Genomic DNA, 23,438 nt, shown 5'->3' on the forward strand with positions numbered 1-23,438 from the left:
GGAAATCTTTGTCTTGAAATAAAAGGTTGAATTTTCAGAAATTTGTAAAACCAGAAAAGCTTGATCTTTTTGGAGCTGATTGATCTCTTTTTGTTGTTTTTCTTTTCTTTTGACCTTGCTAGCTGGGGAGGAAAATCACCCAAAAGGCAGGATGCAGACAGCTATTTGACTATTTGAAGGGCTGGCAACAATTTAGGAACAGGGTTTTTTTTTTTTTTTTGGTCCTTCTAAAAAAAGTTGAGGCTATGAAGGAATTTGTTTCTCTGCTCAAAACCAATTTGATGCATTCATTAGCTTTCATCAGACTCAACTATGAGTATGAAATCAAGTTAAGAATCTCCTGCAAACATACCAATTTAGAGTCAAAGATGAGCATTAATATATGACAGGACCAAGGCAAAAGTCCCTTAGCTTTTAAGGCGTATTTCATATGCATCAATGTGCCATATGCATTCCTGTGGCTTCTGCATATTTCAAAGCAAGAGGTCGCCTGAAGTTAACATAAGGCATTTGCCACTATTTCTGCACCCTGAAGACAAGGTGCAAATATTTCAACAAGGACAGTTCTCAATTGAAAGGAAAAATCAGTGTTTGCCTCACTGGTCACCTTAAGCTGCAGAAGTTAGCTTATGACCCAGCTATTCTCTTACTTATAACATCAATGGTCCCATGGCCAAAACATCTGGCAATTGTATACCTAAGGAAAATCCAAGTAAATAAACAAATAGACAGACACCATAGGTTGCGAAGAAGAGAAAATCTTCTTAAAAGGACATATAGGAAGTATTGTCGTGGACAGATGCTGGCACTCTGTAATAAATATCCTCAAAGACTGAAGAGCAAAGACCGAGTAATTCTCAACCGCTCAATCCCTGGGCATCTTACAGCTCAGGTGATTCAAATTCAGTGTATTAAAGTTCTCATGTGTCCTACCAATCCAACCCACAAACACTTTGTCTTTGGACATTTCGAAAGAGAAGATAGAGAGAGTGATTCCATATTGATTCAGAATCTTTGTAACAAAAATGGGAGAAAAGAACAAAAAGGAAGAAAAGACATGTAAGAAACCACAGTTACACAAAATCAACAAACTATCTTTATTTTGACCTAGTTTTACATCTTTTACTGGACAACAAACAAATTTATCCACAAATCTTTTCTTTCAAACTATGCTTTTGACCAATATGTTAAGCACAACAACTAGCATCAATGCCGAAACTAGAAATATGACACAGCTCTCATAAGCTAATATAACATGACTAATGTGCCACTACCAAGAAAATCTTGTGTTATCCACTGCATCAAAATTGGGGTCTATAATGAGAGAAACCTGTTGCTTTACCACTACTTAAGATAAGTAGATGAGACCCAGAGTAGCACATAGGTTATCAATGATGTCAGCACTTCAAAACTCCTTGGTCCCTTAAGTACAGGGATTGGTGGAATCACAGATACCATCAAGAAGGTCCCCACCAACCAGGAGAATATAAAAGCTCCAGCCCTGCAGGGCAGCAACAAATGATTATGAAAACCTGTTAATGTTGTAACATTTCAGGGTTCAATAGCAAAGAATTTTCAGGAATGCATTTAGAAGAGGGAAGAAGACATGAAATGAAGTAGTTCACTATATATTCATCATAGTTGGAAGGATCTGGTTAGGAACATTCGTCTGTTTGACAAGTATGAAGCAGTGCTATATCATGGCTAATAGAGAATCAGGAATTATATTGAAGATTAAAAAGAAAGAAAGAAGAAAGGCCTTAGCAAGAAATATCAAGGACATCATATCACATTTTAAGGTAATACCAGAAATGTCACCACGTACCCATAAAGTAGAGTTCGAATTTTGCTCTTCAATCGATCATGTATGAAATAGAAGGTAGCTATCAGCGATATGGCTACTTGGAGGGTTGGGCCTTCTTCAGTTGGAAAGAGAACAGTGAGAACTCCAAGCACTAAAAATGCTATGGATGTTTTTACAATGAACTTAGTGGCCGGAGTTTGAAACCTGCTTGTGACAGCCTGTACAACCCGGGATTGTTTAACTTCCCTGACCTTTTTCTTGATGTCAATTTTTGGGTTCTTCCTTTCATAGAACTTCTGCATAATTATTTTGTCATGTGCTGCTTCAATTGCATCCACGCTTGGTTTGTGCCCCCCATATTTACTAATAAGGAAGTTCCGTGCAGCTTGAATTTCGTCTTCAGAAGCCTCCCTGCTTATTCCTAGTCGTTTGTATGGGTCCCTAATATTAATTCTAGGAAAGATGGCCGATCCTGCAAAGGCAGTTAAAGAAGAAATTCCATAGGGTAATATGTATTAACAACTCATAAAAAGCTTTAATAAAATGGGGTCAGCAGCAACAAATCAGGACAAAAGCACAATTCAGTGAAACAAGTTCTCCAAAAGCAAACAGGAAGCAGTAGGCTCCTGGCAAATGCACAGAACAGATTATACCCCAAGCTCATTAAGAAACCAACAATGTCAGGGTTGAACTAGGTCCATGCTCAATGAACAAAAGCATGCTAAGGTTGAGCTTACATTATTTCCAAATCATAAAAAATTATTCAATCTTGAGATTAAATCAGCTCTCACAAACTTATTAAATGATATATGCCTATTAAGATGATCATAAATCCAAACAAACAACTAAACATACATCAAAGCAATACAGATCTTAGTTTACACTTTACATCATGAGCAATGTCTCTTCAGGGCAGAAATAATTAAAGCCGGAAGGTTTTTGAAATTTGTTCTACTTCCACAGAAAGAAAAGATCCTTAGTATAGCATGTCTACTTATTCAGAGCTAGCCAACACAATAATCTGAAAAGAAAGAAAGTCCACTAAACTCAAGCAACAAATATTACCAGCTGATTCACTTGCCATATCACCATAGGAAGCATCCATTGCACACTTGATCAAGTGAGTTTTCTGTGTCTTCCACCTTGTCATAGAAACAATCCAACTACTTCTGCACCGCAACAGGAAAAAGCCATGACATCATACAACTAAACTCAAAGTTTATAGGTCATATTATTGGAGCACTACCTTTCAAGATGGAGTAAGCCAAACTTTTCCTTAGGCTTGCCAGCACTTGGAATAGCTGAAACTTGCCCGCATACCAATCCTCGACTGTGGTCAGGTAGCCTAAGGCAACATCTTGAGGGACTGCCGGTCAGTCCAGAGACACTCATTTTTATAATACCTTAATTGGTATTGTCCACGAAAATACTGTGACAGGTCAAAGATTAACAGCTGCAACAAACAAAATTAAACCGGCTAAATTAGATGGCAACTAGAACTGAATAAAGGATAAAAAAAAGTTATCATGCCTACCTCAGATTAAACAACTATGTAGGAGAAACATACATCAAAAGCTAAGATGGTCCATCCAAAACATCTCAATATTCACTATCTTATCTTCCACAGTGCATATAGCTCTGAAATTTAAAAGCACAATCCCGTTATAAAATTCCTCAATATTCATAATTCAACTTATGTTAGTGAATTCCAGAATGGGAACACTAACCACCAGTTTTTCCTATTAGCTACAAACATCTCTGTCAAAATAAACAACATACTCCAATACCTCGAATCTAAAACGAATTCATTCCTTCATCCTCCCTGACAACATCTAAAAAGAATATTCCATTTCCTTTGCTTATAACCCAATGAATAAGGCAGCTTGAAAACCCATAAGAACAAACAATCACCAGGCAATCAAAAAGACAAACCATTATCAACTGAACAACACTTTAAGCTAAAATCCCAAGAAAGGCTGCGACTTTATCTTCACCAAATAATCAAGGCTATAAAGCAATTAACTTTGCCCACAAAAAAATTGAGAAATTCAAGGCCGAAGAAATGTAGGAACAATTCAACCTATAGTTTTCGAAGATTGTTTAGTGTTATCCAGGAAGCATTTTAAACCGAAATGAAGCATCAAAATTTTAGTGAAAAGTAATGCGTTTTGGAAAAAAATGTTGAGAAATAGGCATACCTTTGTGGAGATGACTGAAAATACTAAGTTGGGTCGAGCTGGAAAGTGTTGCAACGGATAGGGAAGCAGAGTGTGGGAAGCTTGGAGAAACACACTAAACCCTTGCTTGCCTCGAAACTGAATTAAAAAAAAAGTTGTCTGGTTTCAAAACTTCCGCAAACACAACAATCCGTTGGAGTCTAGTTGGTTAGGATACTCGGCTCTCACCCGAGAGACCCGGGTTCAAGTCCCGGCAACGGAATGCTTTTTGCTTCTTTATATATATATAAGTGATAAAAAGACCTATCAAGTCTTTATACTTTTCAATTTTATTTAATTTAATTTCTATATTTCTCCTCTTAAATTAATTTTTATTGATTTCGTCACTGAATATAAATGACTAAATATAACTTGTATTATGCATATCACTAAATATGTTGATTTAGTCATTTTATATTTTTTTTATTTTAACATAATGCAAGTTATTCATTTAAATTTGACTTTAGGTATGAAATTTTTTAAAATTTTTTTATAAAAGGAGAATTCAAACTTAATTTTAGTAAAAAAGATAAATTAATTTACATATTCTACAATCACTAATCAAGTAAGAAAATATTTACATATACTTTTTAATATCATAAATTTTTTACACTTAAATATTTGATTTATTAATAAACATATCAATATTCTACTTAAATATTTATATTTTTTAAATATTTTTTTAATTTAGTCTCTCGACATCTCAATTTTGTTCAATTTTATTCAATTTAGTCATTGTACTATATATTTTTATTCAATTTAATTTCTATGACATGGTGATATTTTTTTTTGAATTTTATAAATCTGCCACATGGCACTGACATATCAACAAATCAGTTCCACATCAGCACTGACACGTCATCGTATAGTGTCACGCTATTAAAATGTGACACATCAGTACTGACGTCATTTTTTAATAGTAAAATTGGATGCCGTTAGGAAAAAAGACTAAATTGAAGAAATTCTCCAAATCAAGAGATTAAATTACTTCGATTCTTAGTATAAAAACTAAATTGAACAAAATTGAAAAGTATAAAAATTTGATAAGTCTTTTTACCATATATAATTTCTACGAAAAAGCTTCTGCATTTGAAAAAATGAAGGTGAATTGGAGCTTAAAAATAAGTCTTTTGGGAAGAAAACATGCATTGAAAAAATGTTCATTTTTCTGGGTTGCTTCAATCCATTTTTTTATGCTTATGTCATTAGAACTATTTAGAAGTAAAGCGTTTTATTTTTTATTTTTGGCAAATTCGTATTTATCCAAACCATTAGCTGGAATTGGAGCTTGCTAAGCTACCTATCAAGCAATGTGCCGGTGATGGGAAGGAGACCTTGTGGCACGATGATTGGCATCCTAATGGATCTTTGCTACGGCAGAAGAGTTGGAAAAGATGCAAAGGTTGCTTCTGTGGTAAAACAAAGGTGATTCAAAATGGCAACCAGGAGAAAATCCAATGAATTTGTACAGATCCAATTCCAAAATTGCCTTGGTTTCCAAGGCACCATGTTCTGAACTGGACAGTTCAAAGCTTCTAACACGTGACAATGGCTGAGAAAAAGATTACTTTTCCTGTCAATCATGACGGAACTGAAATTTAATATCTGTTTAGTTGTTTGCATTAGCATATATAATCAAGAACAGAAAATTTTAGTTAAAAAACACATAAATTCCGTTGCCGGGACTTGCACCCGGGTCTTTCGGGTGAGTGCCGAATATCCTGACCAACTAGACCACAACGGAGTGCCGGCCGTGGAGAGCAAATATTCTAAATTGTTTTGACCATGAAATGGCATCAATTCTAAATGGAATGATGGGCACATTCCTTTCTATGGACAGCAAGGATTATTTAGACTGAAGCCCAGCAAGAAAATTTACTGAGATGATAATGGTGGTAACAACAGGGTAGCATCTCCATCACGAAGATGATACATCAGGACAATCCTTTTGTCATCTTTTCCCACGCTTCTGCCCAAAACCATGTTGTTTGCTTTGTTCTTTCTGTTAGCTCATTCGCAAGCTAGCTCACACTAGAAATACCAAGAGAAATTAATTAAAGACAAATATGGTCCACCTCATTATGTTGTCCACTTTCCTGCACGATTTTCCACTCCAAATCCGAAGGTCAAAGTGCAATGAAAAGCCCAAGAGATTCCCAGTTACACAAATAAACTGAACAGTGAATCATAGTACAGAGAAACATGAGAGTAAAATGCCATAGTTCTTTCAGGATTGAGACCCTGGTGGATTAATGTTGGATTACTGCTGTTAAAAAGGATGATATTCGGAAGAAAAGAAGGGAATTTGAAGGGCTGCAGGGGTCCATCATCTTTTGTTGCTTTCAATATTGTCATCTCTGTTGCTGGATTTCTTCAGTATGTAAGCCGAAGCTGACAGTCAATGGAAAAGTGAAAATTGAATATGATCAGTACATTCACGGAATACCTTAGACAAGAACAGACAAGAAGAAACCCCGTGGACTGAAAGTCACTGCTTGGTCTTAAGGGCCTGGTAGGAAGAGCCAACATAGATACAGCCACCCCGTGCCAGATATTCCATTTACAATTTCATCATCCGCTCTTTGGGTTTTGAACCTCCATTTTTACGAAGTAATTAAACCTTTTCACTGACTATGGAACCATACTGAATATCAGCCAACTTGTGAAAACTCTAAACACATAATATTCTCCAAGAAAATCCTGAAGCTTTCATCTATTGCTGGCTGGCACATCCCTTAAGAAAGTTGGCTCTTCTCTCACCTCTTTCCCCATTCTTCTGGGTTAAACTGCAATTCTTTTTAACTAGCAAGATGATAATGAAGCTGTTCTTGTTTATCTTACTGTTGGAAGCTGCAAGTTTTCCGGTTACCTCAAACAGGCCTGGTCATGAATTTGTGTTGATTGAAAAAGAATATGTAAACTGGGTTAGACAGATGTCTTCTTTCAAGCACTCTCTCTTCGGAAGAGCAAAGAACAAACTAAAGCCCTGCTTATCCATAAGAGTAAACAAAAAACCAAGACTGGGGCAGTTTGCTACGGTGCAAAAGGCTATTAGTTCACTTCCAGTAGTTAATAACTGCCGGGTTGTAATCTACATTGGAGCAGGAACTTACAGGTAAATCTAAAGCTTCTTTCAGCTTTATTTTTTGACAGGAATTGGACATTTTGTTTCTGATTTGAATTCGGATGGCAAAATGCAGAGAGAAGGTTGAAATTCCTGCAACCATGGCTTACATCACTTTGGAAGGTGCTGGTGCAGGCAAAACCGTCATTGAGTGGGATGACACAGCAGATAGGATGGGGCAGAGTGGCCGTCCGTTGGGCACCTATGGTTCTGCAACATTCGCCGTTAATTCTCCTTACTTTATCGCAAAGAACATCACCTTCAAGGTCAGGCAGAATCTTTAGATTACAATCTCAACAACTCCCAATTTGAGTAGTAGTTTCGTCCTATGATGTCAACATCCTTTAACATGCACGCTCATGTTATTCATCAATGTTGCCATAGCATCTCCAAAAGTTCAAATGCAGTTAATTTTTTTTTAATAGAACTTGAATATCCTCTGACAGAACAAAGCACCATCACCTCCATCGGGAGCTCTTGGGAAGCAAGCGGTGGCTCTGCGGATTTCAGCGGATACGGCAGCCTTCATCGGTTGCAAGTTTATCGGAGCGCAGGACACTCTCTACGACCACATCGGCAGACACTACTTCAAGGACTGCTACATTGAAGGTTCTGTAGATTTTATATTTGGAAATGGCCTTTCCCTCTACAGGGACTGCCATTTGCATGCCGTAACCAACAGCTACGGAGCCCTGACTGCCCAGAAGAGGGAGAGCTTCCTCGAGGAAACGGGCTTCTCCTTTGTCAACTGCAAGGTCACCGGGTCAGGTGCCCTCTTCCTGGGGCGAGCCTGGGGAACTTTTTCAAGGGTGGTGTTTGTTTATACTTACATGGACAAGATCATCACCCCGAGAGGATGGTATGACTGGGGAGACAAAAATAGAGAAATGTATGTATGATCTCTCTTTCCCATTTTACCTGTTCCAAATATAAGAGCCAAGACAAGCTAAAACTCATCCATGTTCGCCCTGGCAGGACTGTGTTTTATGGCCAGTATAAGTGTTCAGGACCTGGAGCTAATTTTGGCGGGCGAGTGTCATGGGCCAGAGAACTTACTCAACAAGAGGCAAAACCATTTATTTCAGTTGATTTCATTGATGGCCGTAGTTGGCTTCCTGTGTCATGAAGATATATCTTCATCCTTCAACTGCAGCATATATATCAAATCGTAAAACTATGCTCCTTCGTCTTCAATTCAGTTGCTCGGAGATGGCACCTTCGTTCTGAATACATAATTTATATTTAATGCATTGTCAGTATATAATTCAAAAATTTTTATTCAAGCTTGCTTTTGTTGTGAATTTTCCTGAACTCTTATGAACCCAAACTTTTTCGGTTTCGAAAATTCACATACATACAAGTGCAAGACTAGGTCATGGCTCAGGGCCGACTCAATCCTCAGATGGCTGAAACAAAAGGAAATTTGAGCTAAAGTGAAACAAACAATGTATTATCCTTTTAAAAGGAATAATAATTTACATAAGTTACATGGTCAACGTATTCTACAGCAGAAATCAACTATACAAATCAATACATCACTGTACAATTATCACTACTTCCCCATGTCGTGTACAAACAATAATTGTGGCTCCACAACTGTACACATCCACCAGCTTGGATGCAGAGGAAGAACCTATCAGACCAGAGATGGTCATCAGGACTGGAAAAGTGTCACTGTTGCGATATAGCCATTCTTCATAACCTGCTAATAGCAATAATCTTCATTAGAAATCCTCTCACTATCATTACCTAAACTAAAAATTAGCAAAACAGTGTTGCATCAAATACTAAAAAGCCAAAGGAGCAAGAAATTTTAACAAATTTTCACCTCAAATGCAACATTCTGATAGCCATACACCAAAGTAGAGCCAAAAGGATTGCTTGTGGAACCTTGTGTTTGTATAGCTGCTCGGCCACAGTCCCCAAGAATTTCCTGCAGTAAAATATCATTCTTTGTGACAACCATAATCTGATTGCATATATTTGCACCATTTTCCATATAACTATGATATAAAGTACTCAAGAAACTGAACAAATTGCAGGTTAGTGAGAAGTAAAATGAAGATTATTGGCTTTTATTCAACTCTAAGAAGTTACCTTCACCTGCTCCCATTTGGTGCTTGGAGTAATTCTGTTTTTGTAGTTACTCACATCTGGGAAGGACCCCCCAACTGCAGCAAGGAAACAAAAACATAAGATCAATTACCCTCACCAATAAGGCAATAACTATAATATAAACAGCTGAAAGAAGGGCTCATTGTCAGAACCTAAGATAACAAAATTGCACTTTATATATGAATTAAAATCTGCATGACCAGGATAGTTCGTGTGTAGAACAAACTTCTTGATTTTATGAGTCTGCAAAACCAAAAAAGCGTTCTGAGAAATTCTGACCACCAATATCAATTCCAGGAGTACAATGATTATAAATAAATAATAGCCAGAAAGACAAATCTAATGCCTTCTTAACCAAAAGACAACTGAAACAAATACTAACGAAAATGTATGTACTATGTAGGGAAGGTTCCTTCACTTTTTTATTTATGGGTGTTAATGGAGCATTTATTCTGAATACCTGGCCATCAAATAAGATATCCAATCCACGAGTAAAATAATTGTAGAAATAATCACCACATAGAGTTGTCCGAGGTCGAGGATCAGAAGCAGAGTGAATAACCATTTGGTCAACCTGTAGACAAAATCAATTTTTCCCATGAGGGAAATATGCAAACAGTTCAAGCTTAAAAAGCTGCTATAATTCTGCTCAGTCAAGTTCAATTCAACAACATCAATTAGATATAAATTCATAAAAATTTCAGAGCAAAAGAAGAACAACTTGCTATATTCAGTTATCTTAATTCTTAATTTTGTCTTTACCAAACAAAAACCCTTTCACCCCACAACTGAATGCAAAGAAGAAAACAAAATAACATGCCTAATTACTTCATGTAATGTCCAATCCAACAACTCTCCTTAGGTGAAGTAATGTGTGTAACCAGTATAAAAACCCCATATTCCATTTCAAAAGGTTCATGCATCATTGCTACCTGCTTTTGATGGATTCCACAAGGGCGCCCTAATTCAGTCCAGACATCCTGCATGAAAAGGAATAGCATAAAATTAGCACTACCCCACGTGACTAGCGGAGAAAGGGAAAAAGAACAAAGTTAAATCTCATTAAATCGATTGGAGATTTACCTGTGGTGATGCACCAAAAGGAATATGCTGGCCTCCAACAGTGAAAAACAATTCTTCCCCAAGCTGGAAAAATAGGCATGGAAATCAGTTAGATTCAAAATATTAGTCTCTAGGATTAAGAGACCATTGGTACTCTAAAAACCATCAACAAACGATAGGCGAATCAAAATACCCAGCCCAAAAGACGTCACCCCTTTTCTAAAAAACCACTTATTTTCAAGAGATATTATCCAAAAGTTGATGCTAAAGGATAAAAAGTAAAAAGGCAGTCGGCTGCTAAAATAAGATGACCAACTGATTCTTATTAACAACAGAACTGAAAAAGATAGAAGTCAAACCTTGGCTTGCACCTCTTCCATGTACAGGCTGCCAGCAGGTAATGGAGGAGCAGAAGCCTTGTCCATTAAGGATCCAACACCAACTTTTTTGCCTTCTGAAGTATCATATATGGATACACGGCAGGTAACTGGAGTGGTGCCATCTGGGAACTCCAAAGGCAATTCCGCTGTCAAGGAAAAGAGCAAAGATAAACTTATTAGGAATCGAAGAATAGGCATGACAAGGAATCATGTGTTGAGAAAAGAATGAAAACCTTCTCCATCTTGGCAGCAATCTGTATACTGACTTGGAATTGGAAAAGCAAATGACAGACCCTGCAAAATAACAAGATAAAACACAGCACAATTGGAGACAAAAACTTTAAAAAACCAAAACAACGCACTCTAGTACTAAAGTAACCAAGGTACATACTGGATAGAATAGGGTATAAACACCTCTATCCTTGTCATATATTCCAGGATAGGTCGGACCAAAAAGTGGATAGACAGCTACAAAAGTAGCAAGAGTAGATGGTCCCCTGTATGCAAAAACCAGGTTCACAACCGAAACATGTAATTATGAAATATTTGAAATTGAACTTAGGACTTAACTTACCCAATCAAAGAAGTGGCATAGCGCATTTGAAGACGTTTGATATCGAAAATTTCAATAAGGCGTAATCTCTAATACAGAATTCAAAATAAATTAAATGTGTTATAACGAAATCATGTGAAAGAAAAGATAACAAGGAAACAAAGAATGTGATCCGAAAATAACACCTGTGACCAAGGGTCAAAACGAAGATGAAAACCATGATCTGGAAAGCTTATGACAATATCCTGTTTAAGAGGCTCCTGCAGACAATAAACATAATGAAAAAGGTAGGCATGAATATTAAACTTGTCCTGACTGTGTAATTACTCAGCATACACCAAACTAACTTTAACATCCAAATCAAAGAAATAATCACAATTATGAGCAACTGCACAAATATTATGTAAACCTGAATTCCATATTAAAGAGTTTCACCTTGTACCGATTAGTTAAACCAAACTACTGAAACACGACACGACAGGAAACAGTATATTTAAGGGTTCAGTCCAAACCTCATCATAAAACTTCACATGAACGACATCGTAAATCTTAGGCTGTTGTTCTATTTGAGCAAATGCTTCACATATCGGCATCCCTGACAATAAACAGTGCAAAAAGAAAAAAAATGAAAATTAATAAAAACAATTAGCTGTATAGAAAAAGTAACCTAGTCCTTTGATTAAAACGAATCGCGATTGTTTCGAACAATCGAAATTCGCGTCGAATTACAAAATTTTAAATTCAGTTCGCCGATAAAAGTAAAAAAGAGTAAAATAATATTAGAATATAAAATTGAGAGGAAACGAACCGAGAGTGAAAGGTCCGATGCCGAGACCGGGCCGGAGATCGAGAACGATGGCGCCCATGGCGGTGCCTTCGCAACGTCGTCTAGGTCTCTGCAACATTTGTTCTCAGATTTTTTTTATTTTTTTTTTTGCCTTTCGTGCCTCCTTCTTCCTTTTTCTTTTCCTCTCGGGAGTGTTTGGATTGGGTTTGGGGCAAGCCTCCGTTACTTCCGCTAAGAAAACACCCAAGCGTTGATTACTTTATATATAAAGCTTGTGCTTTTAAAAAGCCGAATCGGTTTGGGCTTGAGATTGACTCCCGGCTCACGAAATGTTAACACCGTGGCCTACTCGGGCCGTTGGACCCACGAGCCACCCATCTGATAAAATTTATTTATATATAGCCATGATAAAATTTTAATTATGCTTTTGAGTATTTCACTCTTTTTTTAAATTTTTATACATATAAACAAATAATTAATGTTCTTTTTTAATATTATAATAAATAATTAAAAGTTTCGACTTTATACTTTTATTTACGTGACATCTAATGTAGATGTAATCATATGGTAATTCAATACGGCACGTTGCTACATTATATATCACAAATAGACATTTGATGATATTACGTCTGATAATTATTAATTTTTGGTTAAAGTTAATAGATTGTGTAATACAAATCAAAAGATAAAAACATGTTTATATATTTTTGTCTATGTGACATATGATTTGTTAACCGATATGATCACATGATAATTGAAAATGAGACATAATTATATTGTATATCACAAACAAAAAAGGTTGGTTGGTATTAAGTTGATGATTATTAATTTTTAGTTAAAGAATTTGTGTGAATGCAAACCAAACAATAAAAAGTTTGTTTATATATTTTTGCCCACATGATATATGATGTGATAATCTATGTAACCACATAATAAGTGAAAAACAATATGTAACCACATTTTATATCACAAATAAAAAAAAATCAATTGGTATAAGGTTTTTCGATTCTTAGTTTTTTGTTAAAATTAAGAGCTTGTGGGAATACCAATTAAATGATAAAAATTGATTTATATATTTTTATTCACATAACATATGATGTGATAATGATGTAACTAAATAGTAATTAAAAATAATATATAATCATATTACATAATAAAAAAAATATCAATTGATAATGAGTCTCACAATTAGTAATTTTTTGTTATAATTCAAAGTTTGTGTAAATACCAATAAAATGATACGAATTTATATAAATTAAAGACTTTTTTATTATTCAAATCATATATTCAAAAATGATAATTATCATAACGAAAGGCATTTTTGGTCCGACACTTGCATTAAATTCCAAAACAAAAAAGCGACCCCATTTACCTTGTCATTTTCTTGATGTAAAAGCTATGTGATAAGTTCACATTGTTTTCCTAATCAAATACTGAAACCTTGTCAAGATCTTTCCATTTGCCTTCCCTGATTTATTATTTTTTATACAGGCGCCGTCCACGCACGTGCAGAAAAAGCATATTATTATGATGATTTTCTCGTTTTCAGTTCATGTGATTTAATTTTTTTTTTATTTTCAAACTGTTTGATTTAATAAAAAAGAATATACATTTACTCGTAATAGTTAGAGTTGAGCATTAATTATTAATTAAAATCGATTAATTCAACCAATTCACTCGATTTTAGTATTAATTGAACAAGTTAAACAGTTTTATTTAGTTATTTGATTGATTTTCTATATTCACAATTTACAATCGAACCAATTGAAATATTAATTATTAATAATAAATAAATTCCTCTAGGTAGAAATTAAAAGGCATTAATTTCTTTTTTTTTATATATATATTTCCCTTTTGAGTAAGTCGACATTGTTTACAAGGCATTTATCAGTACCTAACAAAGGAGCGGCGTCCATTGACTAATTTGCTTCTAGTAAAAGATGCTTTTTTTTGTTATTTTTTTAATTACTAAATAAAAATAAAATATGTCCACTTCATATAATGCATTGAATTTCATTAATAAAAAAGGGTCGAGGTTAAATGTACCGGATCAAAAAGTAAAGGTTTCCATCGAATACAAATGAATATGCTGTCAATTCTAGCTTAAAACCAAAAGAAAAAAAAAAAACATGGAATTTGCCTTACCAAATTTACAACATAATAATCATTACAAGTTCGACTAATTCATCTAAATCTTTTTTATTTTTTAATTTTAATTTGGATAAAATTAAAATACATTATTTCAATTCAAAAGAAAATAAAAATAAAATCTCATCATTATGCAAGAAATAATTTATGATTTTTCAACATTTCAATTATGATTACGAGGGCATGATATATATATATATATATATAAATTATGATTTTGTTGTAAAAAATGGACGAAAAGAGTATGCGTAATCATATTATTAAAAAAAAATCATGTTTCTTCTTGAAAATGTGAGAAATTTTAAATTTAATAGTGATTATGATTTTTTATGGTTGTTTTCATGTTTTTTGCTCTTCAATTATCTTTGTAGTTAACTGTTACTACAATGTCATACATGATAGGGATTAAATTCAACCTTTACAATTATGAAACACATGCTCCTTATTACAAAAAAAAAAAAGAAGAGATTTGAACAATCCAATTACATAACATTATATATATCAAACAAGATTATCAAATTTTATATGAAGAAATATACCATAATCACACTATTAAAAAATCATGTTTTTTCTTAGAAATACAGGAAAACTTGAGTTTAACACCAACGACTTAAATGAAATTATTTTTATTGACCGATGACACGATATAAGATTTTTTTTTCTTACGTAAGAAGAGATTTAAATTCGATTATGCGAGTGATAAAATACATTCACTTATAACATACTATGTTTGTAAAAAGTGTCAGATGCCATACCAAATAGGGACCTAAATCCTTATCAACAAAGTACAAATCGAGGTGTTGTTACCTTATATAAAAGGATGAACAGGAAAAGGGAAGTCCACACAGCAAAGAGATTTTTCAGATAAGGGAGGAGGAAGGGGTAGAAGAAGAAGAAGGGGATCATGTTTTTAGCATTTTGAAACAAAATTTTTCCTAAAGTGTGGGTCCACATTTTTTTTGCCACTCCTTTTACTTGGTACTCACTGCCCACTAACCACGTGGTGCTTAAGAGCAGCGAAGATTAGAGAATCAAACGCTCAAAACTCTGTCCCAAAGCCCCAGGCCGACCCAAAGAGCCGCGTTTGACGCCTTCCTTCCTTCGATGCTTTCCCTTTAAAAAGGAAAAGGGAAATTGACGAGAAAAAGTAAATACGTTGAGCTACCGATCAAAGGACCGACTGTGCCCCCTTGGGTCCTGTCTTCCCCCTACATATGAGAAATTATTTTTTTATTTTTGTAAAAAGGTTTTTAAGTTATTAAACCATTTCTGGTTTTTTTTTTTTGTGTTTCTCTCCCAAACAATGCCTTGTCACATCCCTTCCCAGTCCGTTTCCATGTGCCCACTACTCACAGCTCCACCACTCTCCAATCCCCAATTTCATCGCTAGGGTTTTCACTTTTTCTTTTTTTTTTTTAAATTTTTTTTTGGGTTTGGATTCGACGTCGAAGAAAATAAACAGCAAAAAAGAAGAGCGAAAAAATCTTTACGCGGGGAGGTTTTTTTTTTAGAATTTATGAATTGAATTGTTTGGTGTTTGAATGGAAAATTGTCAACAAGTGCAATCCAGCACGGCTCTGTATAAGCCGTGTTTGCAGGACAACGGCGGCGGCGATGTTGTTGGTAATAACGGTGATAGTTTGAATCGTGATTGTTTACAAGGAGCGGAGTTCATGAGCGTCGATCAATGCCAGAAGGTTCCGGAGATGGACGATTCGCAGCTCGTTGGAAACGCTGACGTGGCGGTTAGAGGAGATGCTGGTGCTGCGACGGAGACGGGGGCGGGGGGTGAAGTCAAAGTTGTTGAGCAGAGCGCGGGGAAGCGGAGGCGGGGAAGGCCGCCGAGGAATCAGGTGAGAACCACGTTGTCATCGGCGCCACCGCCGCCGCCTCCTCAAAAGAAGAAGAATGATGAAGAAGATGTTTGTTTTATATGCTTCGATGGCGGGAGTCTCGTGCTCTGTGATCGCCGGTGAGTTTGGGAGATTTTTTTTTTCTTTTCTGTTTGGTTGATCAGAAAATGTAGGATTATGAAATGAAGTTTTTGTTAGTTGGCCGTTATTAAGATGAAAACTAGCGCTATTGTTTGATTGAACTTCGAGTTTTGCTGAAAATTTATTAAACTTTTGCTCAATGAGCTTATCCGGGCTTTATATTTAGGCAAATTTGAACTGGAGTTAATTTCAGCTAAGGGGGAAGTTCTATGGCTATACTGCTGGTCTCTTGTTTATGTTATGATACTACTAATTCTTAAATTGCAAATCAAGTCTTCTTTTTTTTTTGGCAATAGAATGTCGGTTTAGTTTTAATTATCTTTTGTTTAGTTTGGCTTATATATTCTTTTTCTGCATTTGTGCGATTTATGTGGTTAATTGTATGCGATTTTACTTCTCAGGGGCTGTCCTAAGGCCTACCATCCAGCCTGTATCAAACGGGACGAGGCATTTTTTAAATCAAAGGCGAAATGGAACTGTGGTATGTTGCATTTTAACTACATCTTATTAATATTTGTCACTTTCATTTCAGTTTAATTAATATAAGTGCGGGGAAGTGTTAAAGCTTGTGCTAGTGTTGTCAAGATTCATGTTCCTCTTTTCTTGCTTTGGAGTTAATTAACTGTTGATCTCTCATACCGTTAACACGTGCATGTCAAATCGTAGCTTTCCATGTTTGCCATAGGTTTGGATCCTTTGTTCTTGAGTAGTTATTGGATTACTATTTTTTTATCTCAATAATGATATCATACCATTAGCACGTGCCTATTGAATGGTGGCTTTCCACGTGTTTCATTCACTTGAGTTCTTGCATCGGATCTCAATTGTAATATCATTTTGTCTCCACGTGCATATTGAATGGTGGTTTCCATGTCTGTTCATTGACTTGGACTCTTGCGTCATTATTATGTTAACATTTTTATCGCAATTATTATTAAGTTTCAATGATTATGTTTTTCGTTTCATTAATTTCTGGTGGTCTATTTGTTGTACATTTCAGGGTGGCATATATGTAGCACTTGTCAGAAGGCTTCATATTATATGTGCTATACTTGTACATATTCCTTGTGCAAGAATTGCACTAAAGATGCTGATTACGTGAATGTGAGAGGGAATAAAGGATTTTGTGGAACGTGCTTGAGAACTGTAATGCTGATTGAAAACAGCACATCAGGAAATAACGAAATGGTATGATTAACTTTGCCTTATACAATGGATTTCTTTTTGAATGTCTTATAGCTTTTTTCCATTACGTGTGCTTCCTTATTTGGTAATTATTGTATTTAGTACGTTTAGATTATTGAAGAGTAGAGAGCTTTTGTCTACCTTAAAGCCTTTTAATTTATACTGTGCAGGTTCAAGTGGATTTTGATGATAGAACTAGTTGGGAGTATCTCTTCAAGGTGTACTGGATTGTATTGAAAGAGAAGCTTTCTTTAAGTTTAGATGAGCTTACTAAAGCTAAAAATCCCTGGAAAGAAACTGCTGTCATGGGTACTAAGGGAGAGTCATCATGTGAACTACTTAATAACGGGAGTAATGCTAAAGGTGCTAACATGGACAAGTCTTGTGGAGACCTAGGAGCTAGTAATTCCAAGAGACGGAAAATGATGAAGCAACAGAAGTTTTTGAACAAAGCTGAATCTCTAGGAGCAGAAAAAGCAGGTGTTATGAAAGGGATGCCTTTGCCTGAAGGCACAATTTGGGCAACAAAGGAGCTTCTTGAATTTGTGGCACACATGAGAAATGGCGATACATCTGTGCTGTCTCAATTTGATGTTCAGGCACTTTTGCTTGAGTACATAACGAGAAGCAATCTTCGTGATCCTCGCCAGAAATCTCACATTGTGTGTGATTCAAGGCTTATAAAATTGTTTGGAAAAGAAAGGGTGGGCCACTTTGAAATGTTAAAGCTTCTTGAATCACACTTTCTCATCCAAGACCATTCAAGGGCCATTGATACCATTAGAGGCAGAGGTACCAAAGCTGTTGCAACCCAGTTGGCTGTTGATGGGAACAGTGATAGTCAACCCATAATTGCCAATGATAAGAGACGTAAAACACGTAAAAAGGTTGACGAGAGAGGACAAAAGGCGAATCCAGATGATTTTGCTGCAATTGATGTTCATAATACGAACTTGATCTACTTGAAGCGAAATTTGATGGAGAACTTAGTTAACGACGCTGACAAATTTAATGAAAAGGTTGTTGGTTCCTTTGTAAGGATAAGAATTCCTGGAAGTGATTGGAAGCAAGATACGTATAGACTTGTCCAAGTAGTAGGTATTAACTTATATAACGAATGCTCCTAGAATTCCTATTAATTTGTTTATTGTGGACATTCTCTGATATTGTTTTTTGTTTGCAGGTACCAGGAAGGTGGCTGAACCATATAAAATTGGCGCAAGGACAATTGATGTTATGCTCGAGATACTAAATTTAGACAAGAAAGAGGTTGTCTCAATTGATGGAATTTCAGATCAGGAATTTTCTGAGGTGCCTAAATATACTTCCTCAATTCATGTTTTTTTTTTTTCTACCTATTACTTTGTGTTAATTCTTGCTTGATTTGCATTTATCTAAAGGATCCTATGCTGTTTGTAAAACAGAAAATTTCCATGTTTAGTCCTGCATTTATTGACAAGAATTCCATGTAATGAAGTCCAATGCATTAACTTCACGATTTTATCACTGAATTAAAACAATATGGGATTGAGAGTTAGGCTTTGTAGGTTGGAATTTTTGTTACAGGACACTGCAAGGTGGGTAGATTATCTAGGGCACATTCCTACTAAAGAGTAACTGAGGTGTGAGAAGGTAGGCTCTAGCTAAGATTCTGCTTGTGAGCGTAATGGTATAAGCTTGCCTGACTATGAGACTCACTGGTTGAACAGACATATAAGTGGGGCATAGTGATGTGGGAGTCCCGTGTGGAAGGGCTCTTGCTCAACGGATCAAAGGTATGCCAGAGATAACAGGCTGGTGATTCCCAAGAGCTCTTATTGGAGTCGTTTGGCATCTTGATGTCAACTCATTGGGTTATATTTATAATTAAGCTAGGGGAAAAGTGGCTTGATTAGCCAAAAAGAAAGATTTAAAAGACTTAAGGTTTTAATGGCAATTTTGAGGATAATCGATGGCTTGTGTGGATTGGTATAGGCTGGAAGAACAAAAATCGAAAAGAAAGTGCGAAAGATAAAACACTGCTAAATTTTATGAACTAATCTCCATTAAATAGAAAATGGTCACTCTATATAGGTCATTGATACGTTCTCCATCTATATAGCTATCATTTATACACATTCTTAGTTAGGCAGACAGTGGACCATCTCATGAGGTATATTAGGTTCCCCCTCTGATTTTGATATTTTTGTTATACCTCCAGGATGAGTGCCAACGGCTACACCAGAGTATCAAATGTGGGCTGATCAAATGGTTTACAGTGGTAAGTGTGTGTATTTTGTTTATTTTTACTTTTTGCAGCCAAGATAATTGTAGTGTCAGTTGTAAAGGACTTTTATGCTCTTTTAGGGTGAGATTCAGGAGAAAGCAATGGCACTTCAAGCAGTGAGGGTAAATGATGTAAGTTCCTAAGCTGCCACATTGCAACGTGTTAAAAAATATTACTATGTAGTTACTTTGAAAGGGATAGGATGTTTAGCATGGTTATATGGTTACATGTTTTCCGTTTACCCTTAAAAACTCTTGTTTACACTTGCTTATACTTTTTTGACCAGTGGCTGGAGTCAGAGATTTTGCGAATTAAAAATCTTCGTGATCGAGCAAATGAGAAGGGACACTTAAAGGAATATCCTTTGTTGCTTGATATGATACTGATGTTTTTGGTATTTTTTACCCTTACATTCTCGACTATGCTGCTACTCTACATATGTCACAAACATACAACTACCAATAAACCTAAGCCTTTTCCCACTACAAGGGGTCACGTTGAGCCTAGCATGCTATTCTGCTCTTGTTAGGATCATTCACTTAGCAAGATGAGTGAATGCAAGGTCCTTTTGATAGGTTTTCCCCATGTCTTCTTTGTTTTGTCATTGTAGGTCTTCATCTTGACCAGATGCAAGTCCAATCTTGTTATTTATTATCTCGGCTACATTGCTTTCTCTTTGTGTCAGTAATTGTTTGTTAAATATTTTGCGTTTTTCACTAGTTGGTGCAATGTACCATGAAGTATAACTGGCCTTGCAATTCTGCTTTATACTTTATTTTGCACAAGTTCTCAACCTAGCCTCTATATTTATTTTTTTTTATTTTCAATTTTCAAATTTCTTTGTGCTAATTATGCTTTGAGATTCTGTGACACCAGCAGACATGGTACTGGCTGTTTCCATTACTCAATAGCCTTTTTGTTGGCAATTAAAGGGTAACAAGTTTATCATGTATTCCTTGACCATGTTGCACGCTCAGAGAATGTGTAGAAAAATTGCAGCTTCTGAACTCACCTGTTGAACGCCAGCGTAGGCTGCATGAAACCCCTGAAATACACAGTGATCCAAATATGAATCTATATCTCAAGTCTGAGGAAGTTGCTAGAGAATTGGACGAGAAGAAAAAAGGTAGCATGTAGTTTTAGATATTGAATTTCTTTTGTATTGTTGTTTTTCCTATGTTGTGTATATATATATGTGTGTGTGTGTGTGAGTGTGTATCTTTGGTGCTAATTAGCCTGGTGTGTGTGTAGAGAACAACATGAAATCAAGAAATTCTGGCTTTGGTGTAAAGGAAAAGGAGCCTGCCTCTCCACTGAAGGGAGGTGATGTCTTTAGTGACATTGGAAGCAGAGAAAATAGCATACCTCATTCTAAAGGATTGGAGCCATCTGTAAATAATGTGGAGACAGAGAAAATATGGCACTACCAAGACCCACTTGGCAAAATTCAAGGGCCATTTGCTATGACAATGTTACGTAGATGGAGCAAGAGTGGTCATTTTCCTCCTGAGTTGAGAATATGGAGAGTAAGTGAAAAGCAAGATGACTCCATCCTCTTAGTTGATGCTTTGTGTGGGCGGAACAGCCAAGAGCAACAGTTGTTTCATAATAGCTGCTTACCCACTGAGGACATAAAGGTTGCCTCTGATGATAGAAGTAAGAATGGGGATGGAGATGTTAGGGAGAGTGGGGATATGAAAGTGAATCAGATGGAAAGTAAAATGGTTGAGGGGAGCTCGAACTCAATGCAGAATGACACAAGTGGTCATTGTTGTGGTAACAATGAATCTGCGAGGAGCAAAGAATTGGGCTCTCAATCTTCTCCATGTACTGCTCCTATGGATGTTGTCAATTCCAATGCAGCACAGACCAGATGTTCTTTACCACACCGGGACTCTGTGAAGGGTGATAATGACTTTCCTTGCCAGCCCCAAGTGAGTAGTTCACTTCCCTCATCTACATTATCTGGGGAGCCATGTGAAACTCAGTCCCGTCAACTAAGTGAAGGGCATGGGGTTGAAAGATGGGACTGTGGTTCGATTAACATGAATGAGAATTTGAAGCAGACCTCTGAAGGTCAAATTATTGCTGGAAATGTGAAGCAAGATGACAGTGAGGGAAAATCAGGCAAATCTTGTGGGCAAAACTGGCGATCTCCACCTTTACATGATTCTTCAAATGGATGGGACCCCAATTCTGGTCTTATTTCTCTGGCAAAGGCTCTTGAAGCATCAGAGCACAATCAGGGTATTGATTTCCCAGATCTTCCCACCTCAACATCAAAGTTGACCCATGAAGACTCAAAAAGTCAGGCTACTGAAAACAAACAGTCTCTGTCTTCGAATGTCCCTCATCAGGATTCAGGTCCTAGCTGGAGTACTGCTTCTAGTCTAGTGGGTAATGGACCACAGCTTCCTGGAGTAGCTGGTGAATGGGGTGGGTATTCCTCCACTCCAGCGAAACCTTCTGCTGAGGAATGGGACTCAGAACTTGTGCCTGAATCTTCTTTGAAACGAACTGACTTGGCAAGTGATCATGCCGCTACTCCAACTTCCGGGAGTGGCCAGTTGACACATTCTTCTCCCACAGATCCTGCAAATAATCCATCTGGTTGGGATTCAATTGTTCCCGAACAACATGAGTATTCTTTGGGTGATGAATCAGTTTCAGATCTCTTGGCTGAAGTCGAAGCAATGGAGTCTCTCAATGGCTTGGCTTCACCTACATCAATATTGCGTTGTGATGGAGAGTTGGCTCAAGGTTCTGAACCTGATTGTTTTAGTCCTGTAGGGGGACTGAGCCCTGCTCCTGACCCAGGAAAAAGCGATGCTTTGAGCTCAACAAATGATCTACAAAAGCCTTCTCAGTCAACTGTGACCAACGAGCCATTTGGGGTCTCACAGTCTGAAGTACTCGATGCTCAGAAGAGTTCTGGTGGGCATTCTTCCACAAGTGCTGACATGGATGAAGATCCAAGGCCCAGTGACGTCTCAGTTAACCAATATGAAGCTGGTTCGGACATGCCCCCTGCTGCACCACCTGTAACAACTTGGGCCATGGCTACCGTAGATAATGCTTGGAGATCAGGGCCAGAAACTACAGGCACCAATTGGGGAGCAGCTCAAGGAAATGCACATTTCAATTGGGGAGGTTTAGGTCAAGGAACCCCGAATGTAAACTGGGGAACAGTTCAGGGAACATTCCAGGGAAACGGCAGCATCAATTCAGGCACTTCTGCAGGGAATCCGCCAATTTGGGGAAGCCAACCAAGGTACTCAGGTCCAAGGGACCGTGATTTTCAGGGCAGAGATTCAAGTTTTGGTAGGGGCAGGTCCTTATGGAATAGGCAGTCGTCGTTATCGTCATCATACGGTGGTCCAAATGGAGTCTGTTCTTTCAGACCCCCGCCCAAAGGGCAGCGAGTTTGTAAATTTTATGAAAGCGGGTATTGCAAGAAAGGAGCATCATGTAGTTATTGGCACCACCCTTGATTAGGATATTTTCCAGTAACAACCACAGCAATTGTGTGCATTTAATTCTGTATTCATTATTGATATATTAGGGAATTTGCTCTGTTAATTTCTCCCAAAATTTAACCTGTAAAAGTATATCATTCAAGCTGCCATAATACATATTATTTTCTATTCTCTGGGATAGCTTTACCCCTTGCAGAAGCATCTTGCTTCGCTGCTGCGCTCTTCTATGCTACAGGATCTTTACTTGTGGGCACGTACGTAACATGCTTGGTTCGATATATAATATTATTAATATTTTTCGATATATATCGATTTTGAATTAATTTTT

At 36.7% G+C, this 23,438-nt stretch overlaps 4 protein-coding genes and 2 non-coding genes across 10 annotated transcripts; 3 read left to right on the forward strand and 3 right to left on the reverse strand.

Moving 5' to 3' along the window:
• Nucleotides 1,041–4,095, reverse strand: LOC18610810 (protein CHAPERONE-LIKE PROTEIN OF POR1, chloroplastic). Of its 4 annotated transcripts, none has more exons than XM_018125044.1 (6): nt 4,003–4,089; nt 3,339–3,442; nt 3,051–3,257; nt 2,870–2,970; nt 1,826–2,276; nt 1,041–1,501 (listed from the first exon to the last, which is right to left on the reverse strand). In XM_018125044.1, exons 3-6 carry the CDS (start codon nt 3,194–3,196, stop codon nt 1,345–1,347), a joined length of 855 nt encoding a protein of 284 aa, XP_017980533.1. In that variant the 5' UTR covers nt 3,197–3,257; nt 3,339–3,442; nt 4,003–4,089; the 3' UTR covers nt 1,041–1,344. The 4 variants fall into 4 exon arrangements, with proteins under 4 accessions (XP_017980533.1, XP_017980531.1, XP_017980524.1 ...); XM_018125042.1 differs by having other exon boundaries at nt 2,870–2,973; nt 3,372–3,442; nt 4,003–4,088; XM_018125035.1 differs by having other exon boundaries at nt 2,870–2,973; nt 4,003–4,088.
• On the forward strand, nt 4,171–4,243 carry TRNAE-CUC. The gene has a single exon. It is a non-coding gene; the product is annotated as a tRNA-Glu (tRNA).
• On the reverse strand, nt 5,692–5,764 carry TRNAE-CUC. The gene has a single exon. It is a non-coding gene; the product is annotated as a tRNA-Glu (tRNA).
• Nucleotides 5,862–8,394, forward strand: LOC18610811 (probable pectinesterase 53). The gene is made up of 4 exons (XM_018113951.1): nt 5,862–7,135; nt 7,221–7,410; nt 7,591–8,033; nt 8,120–8,394. Exons 1-4 carry the CDS (start codon nt 6,831–6,833, stop codon nt 8,268–8,270), a joined length of 1,089 nt encoding a protein of 362 aa, XP_017969440.1. The 5' UTR covers nt 5,862–6,830; the 3' UTR covers nt 8,271–8,394.
• LOC18610812 (UPF0183 protein At3g51130) lies at nt 8,574–12,291 on the reverse strand. Of its 2 annotated transcripts, none has more exons than XM_018113950.1 (14): nt 12,063–12,291; nt 11,767–11,849; nt 11,440–11,514; nt 11,276–11,343; nt 11,093–11,198; nt 10,935–10,995; nt 10,681–10,847; nt 10,343–10,405; nt 10,192–10,239; nt 9,720–9,833; nt 9,412–9,502; nt 9,248–9,315; nt 8,973–9,077; nt 8,574–8,846 (listed from the first exon to the last, which is right to left on the reverse strand). In XM_018113950.1, the coding sequence occupies exons 1-14, from the start codon at nt 12,157–12,159 to the stop codon at nt 8,799–8,801; spliced, it is 1,194 nt and encodes a 397-aa protein (XP_017969439.1). In that variant the 5' UTR covers nt 12,160–12,291; the 3' UTR covers nt 8,574–8,798. The 2 variants fall into 2 exon arrangements, with proteins under 2 accessions (XP_017969439.1, XP_007046755.1); XM_007046693.2 differs by having other exon boundaries at nt 9,242–9,315; nt 12,063–12,290.
• On the forward strand, nt 15,189–23,283 carry LOC18610813 (zinc finger CCCH domain-containing protein 44). The gene is made up of 10 exons (XM_018124209.1): nt 15,189–16,161; nt 16,585–16,664; nt 17,184–17,371; nt 17,539–18,466; nt 18,552–18,679; nt 19,569–19,628; nt 19,715–19,765; nt 19,921–19,991; nt 20,606–20,760; nt 20,886–23,283. Exons 1-10 carry the CDS (start codon nt 15,731–15,733, stop codon nt 23,123–23,125), a joined length of 4,332 nt encoding a protein of 1,443 aa, XP_017979698.1. The 5' UTR covers nt 15,189–15,730; the 3' UTR covers nt 23,126–23,283.

Source organism: Theobroma cacao, chromosome 1, assembly GCF_000208745.1.
Source record: "Theobroma cacao cultivar B97-61/B2 chromosome 1, Criollo_cocoa_genome_V2, whole genome shotgun sequence".
NCBI classification, from domain to species: domain Eukaryota; kingdom Viridiplantae; phylum Streptophyta; class Magnoliopsida; order Malvales; family Malvaceae; genus Theobroma; species Theobroma cacao.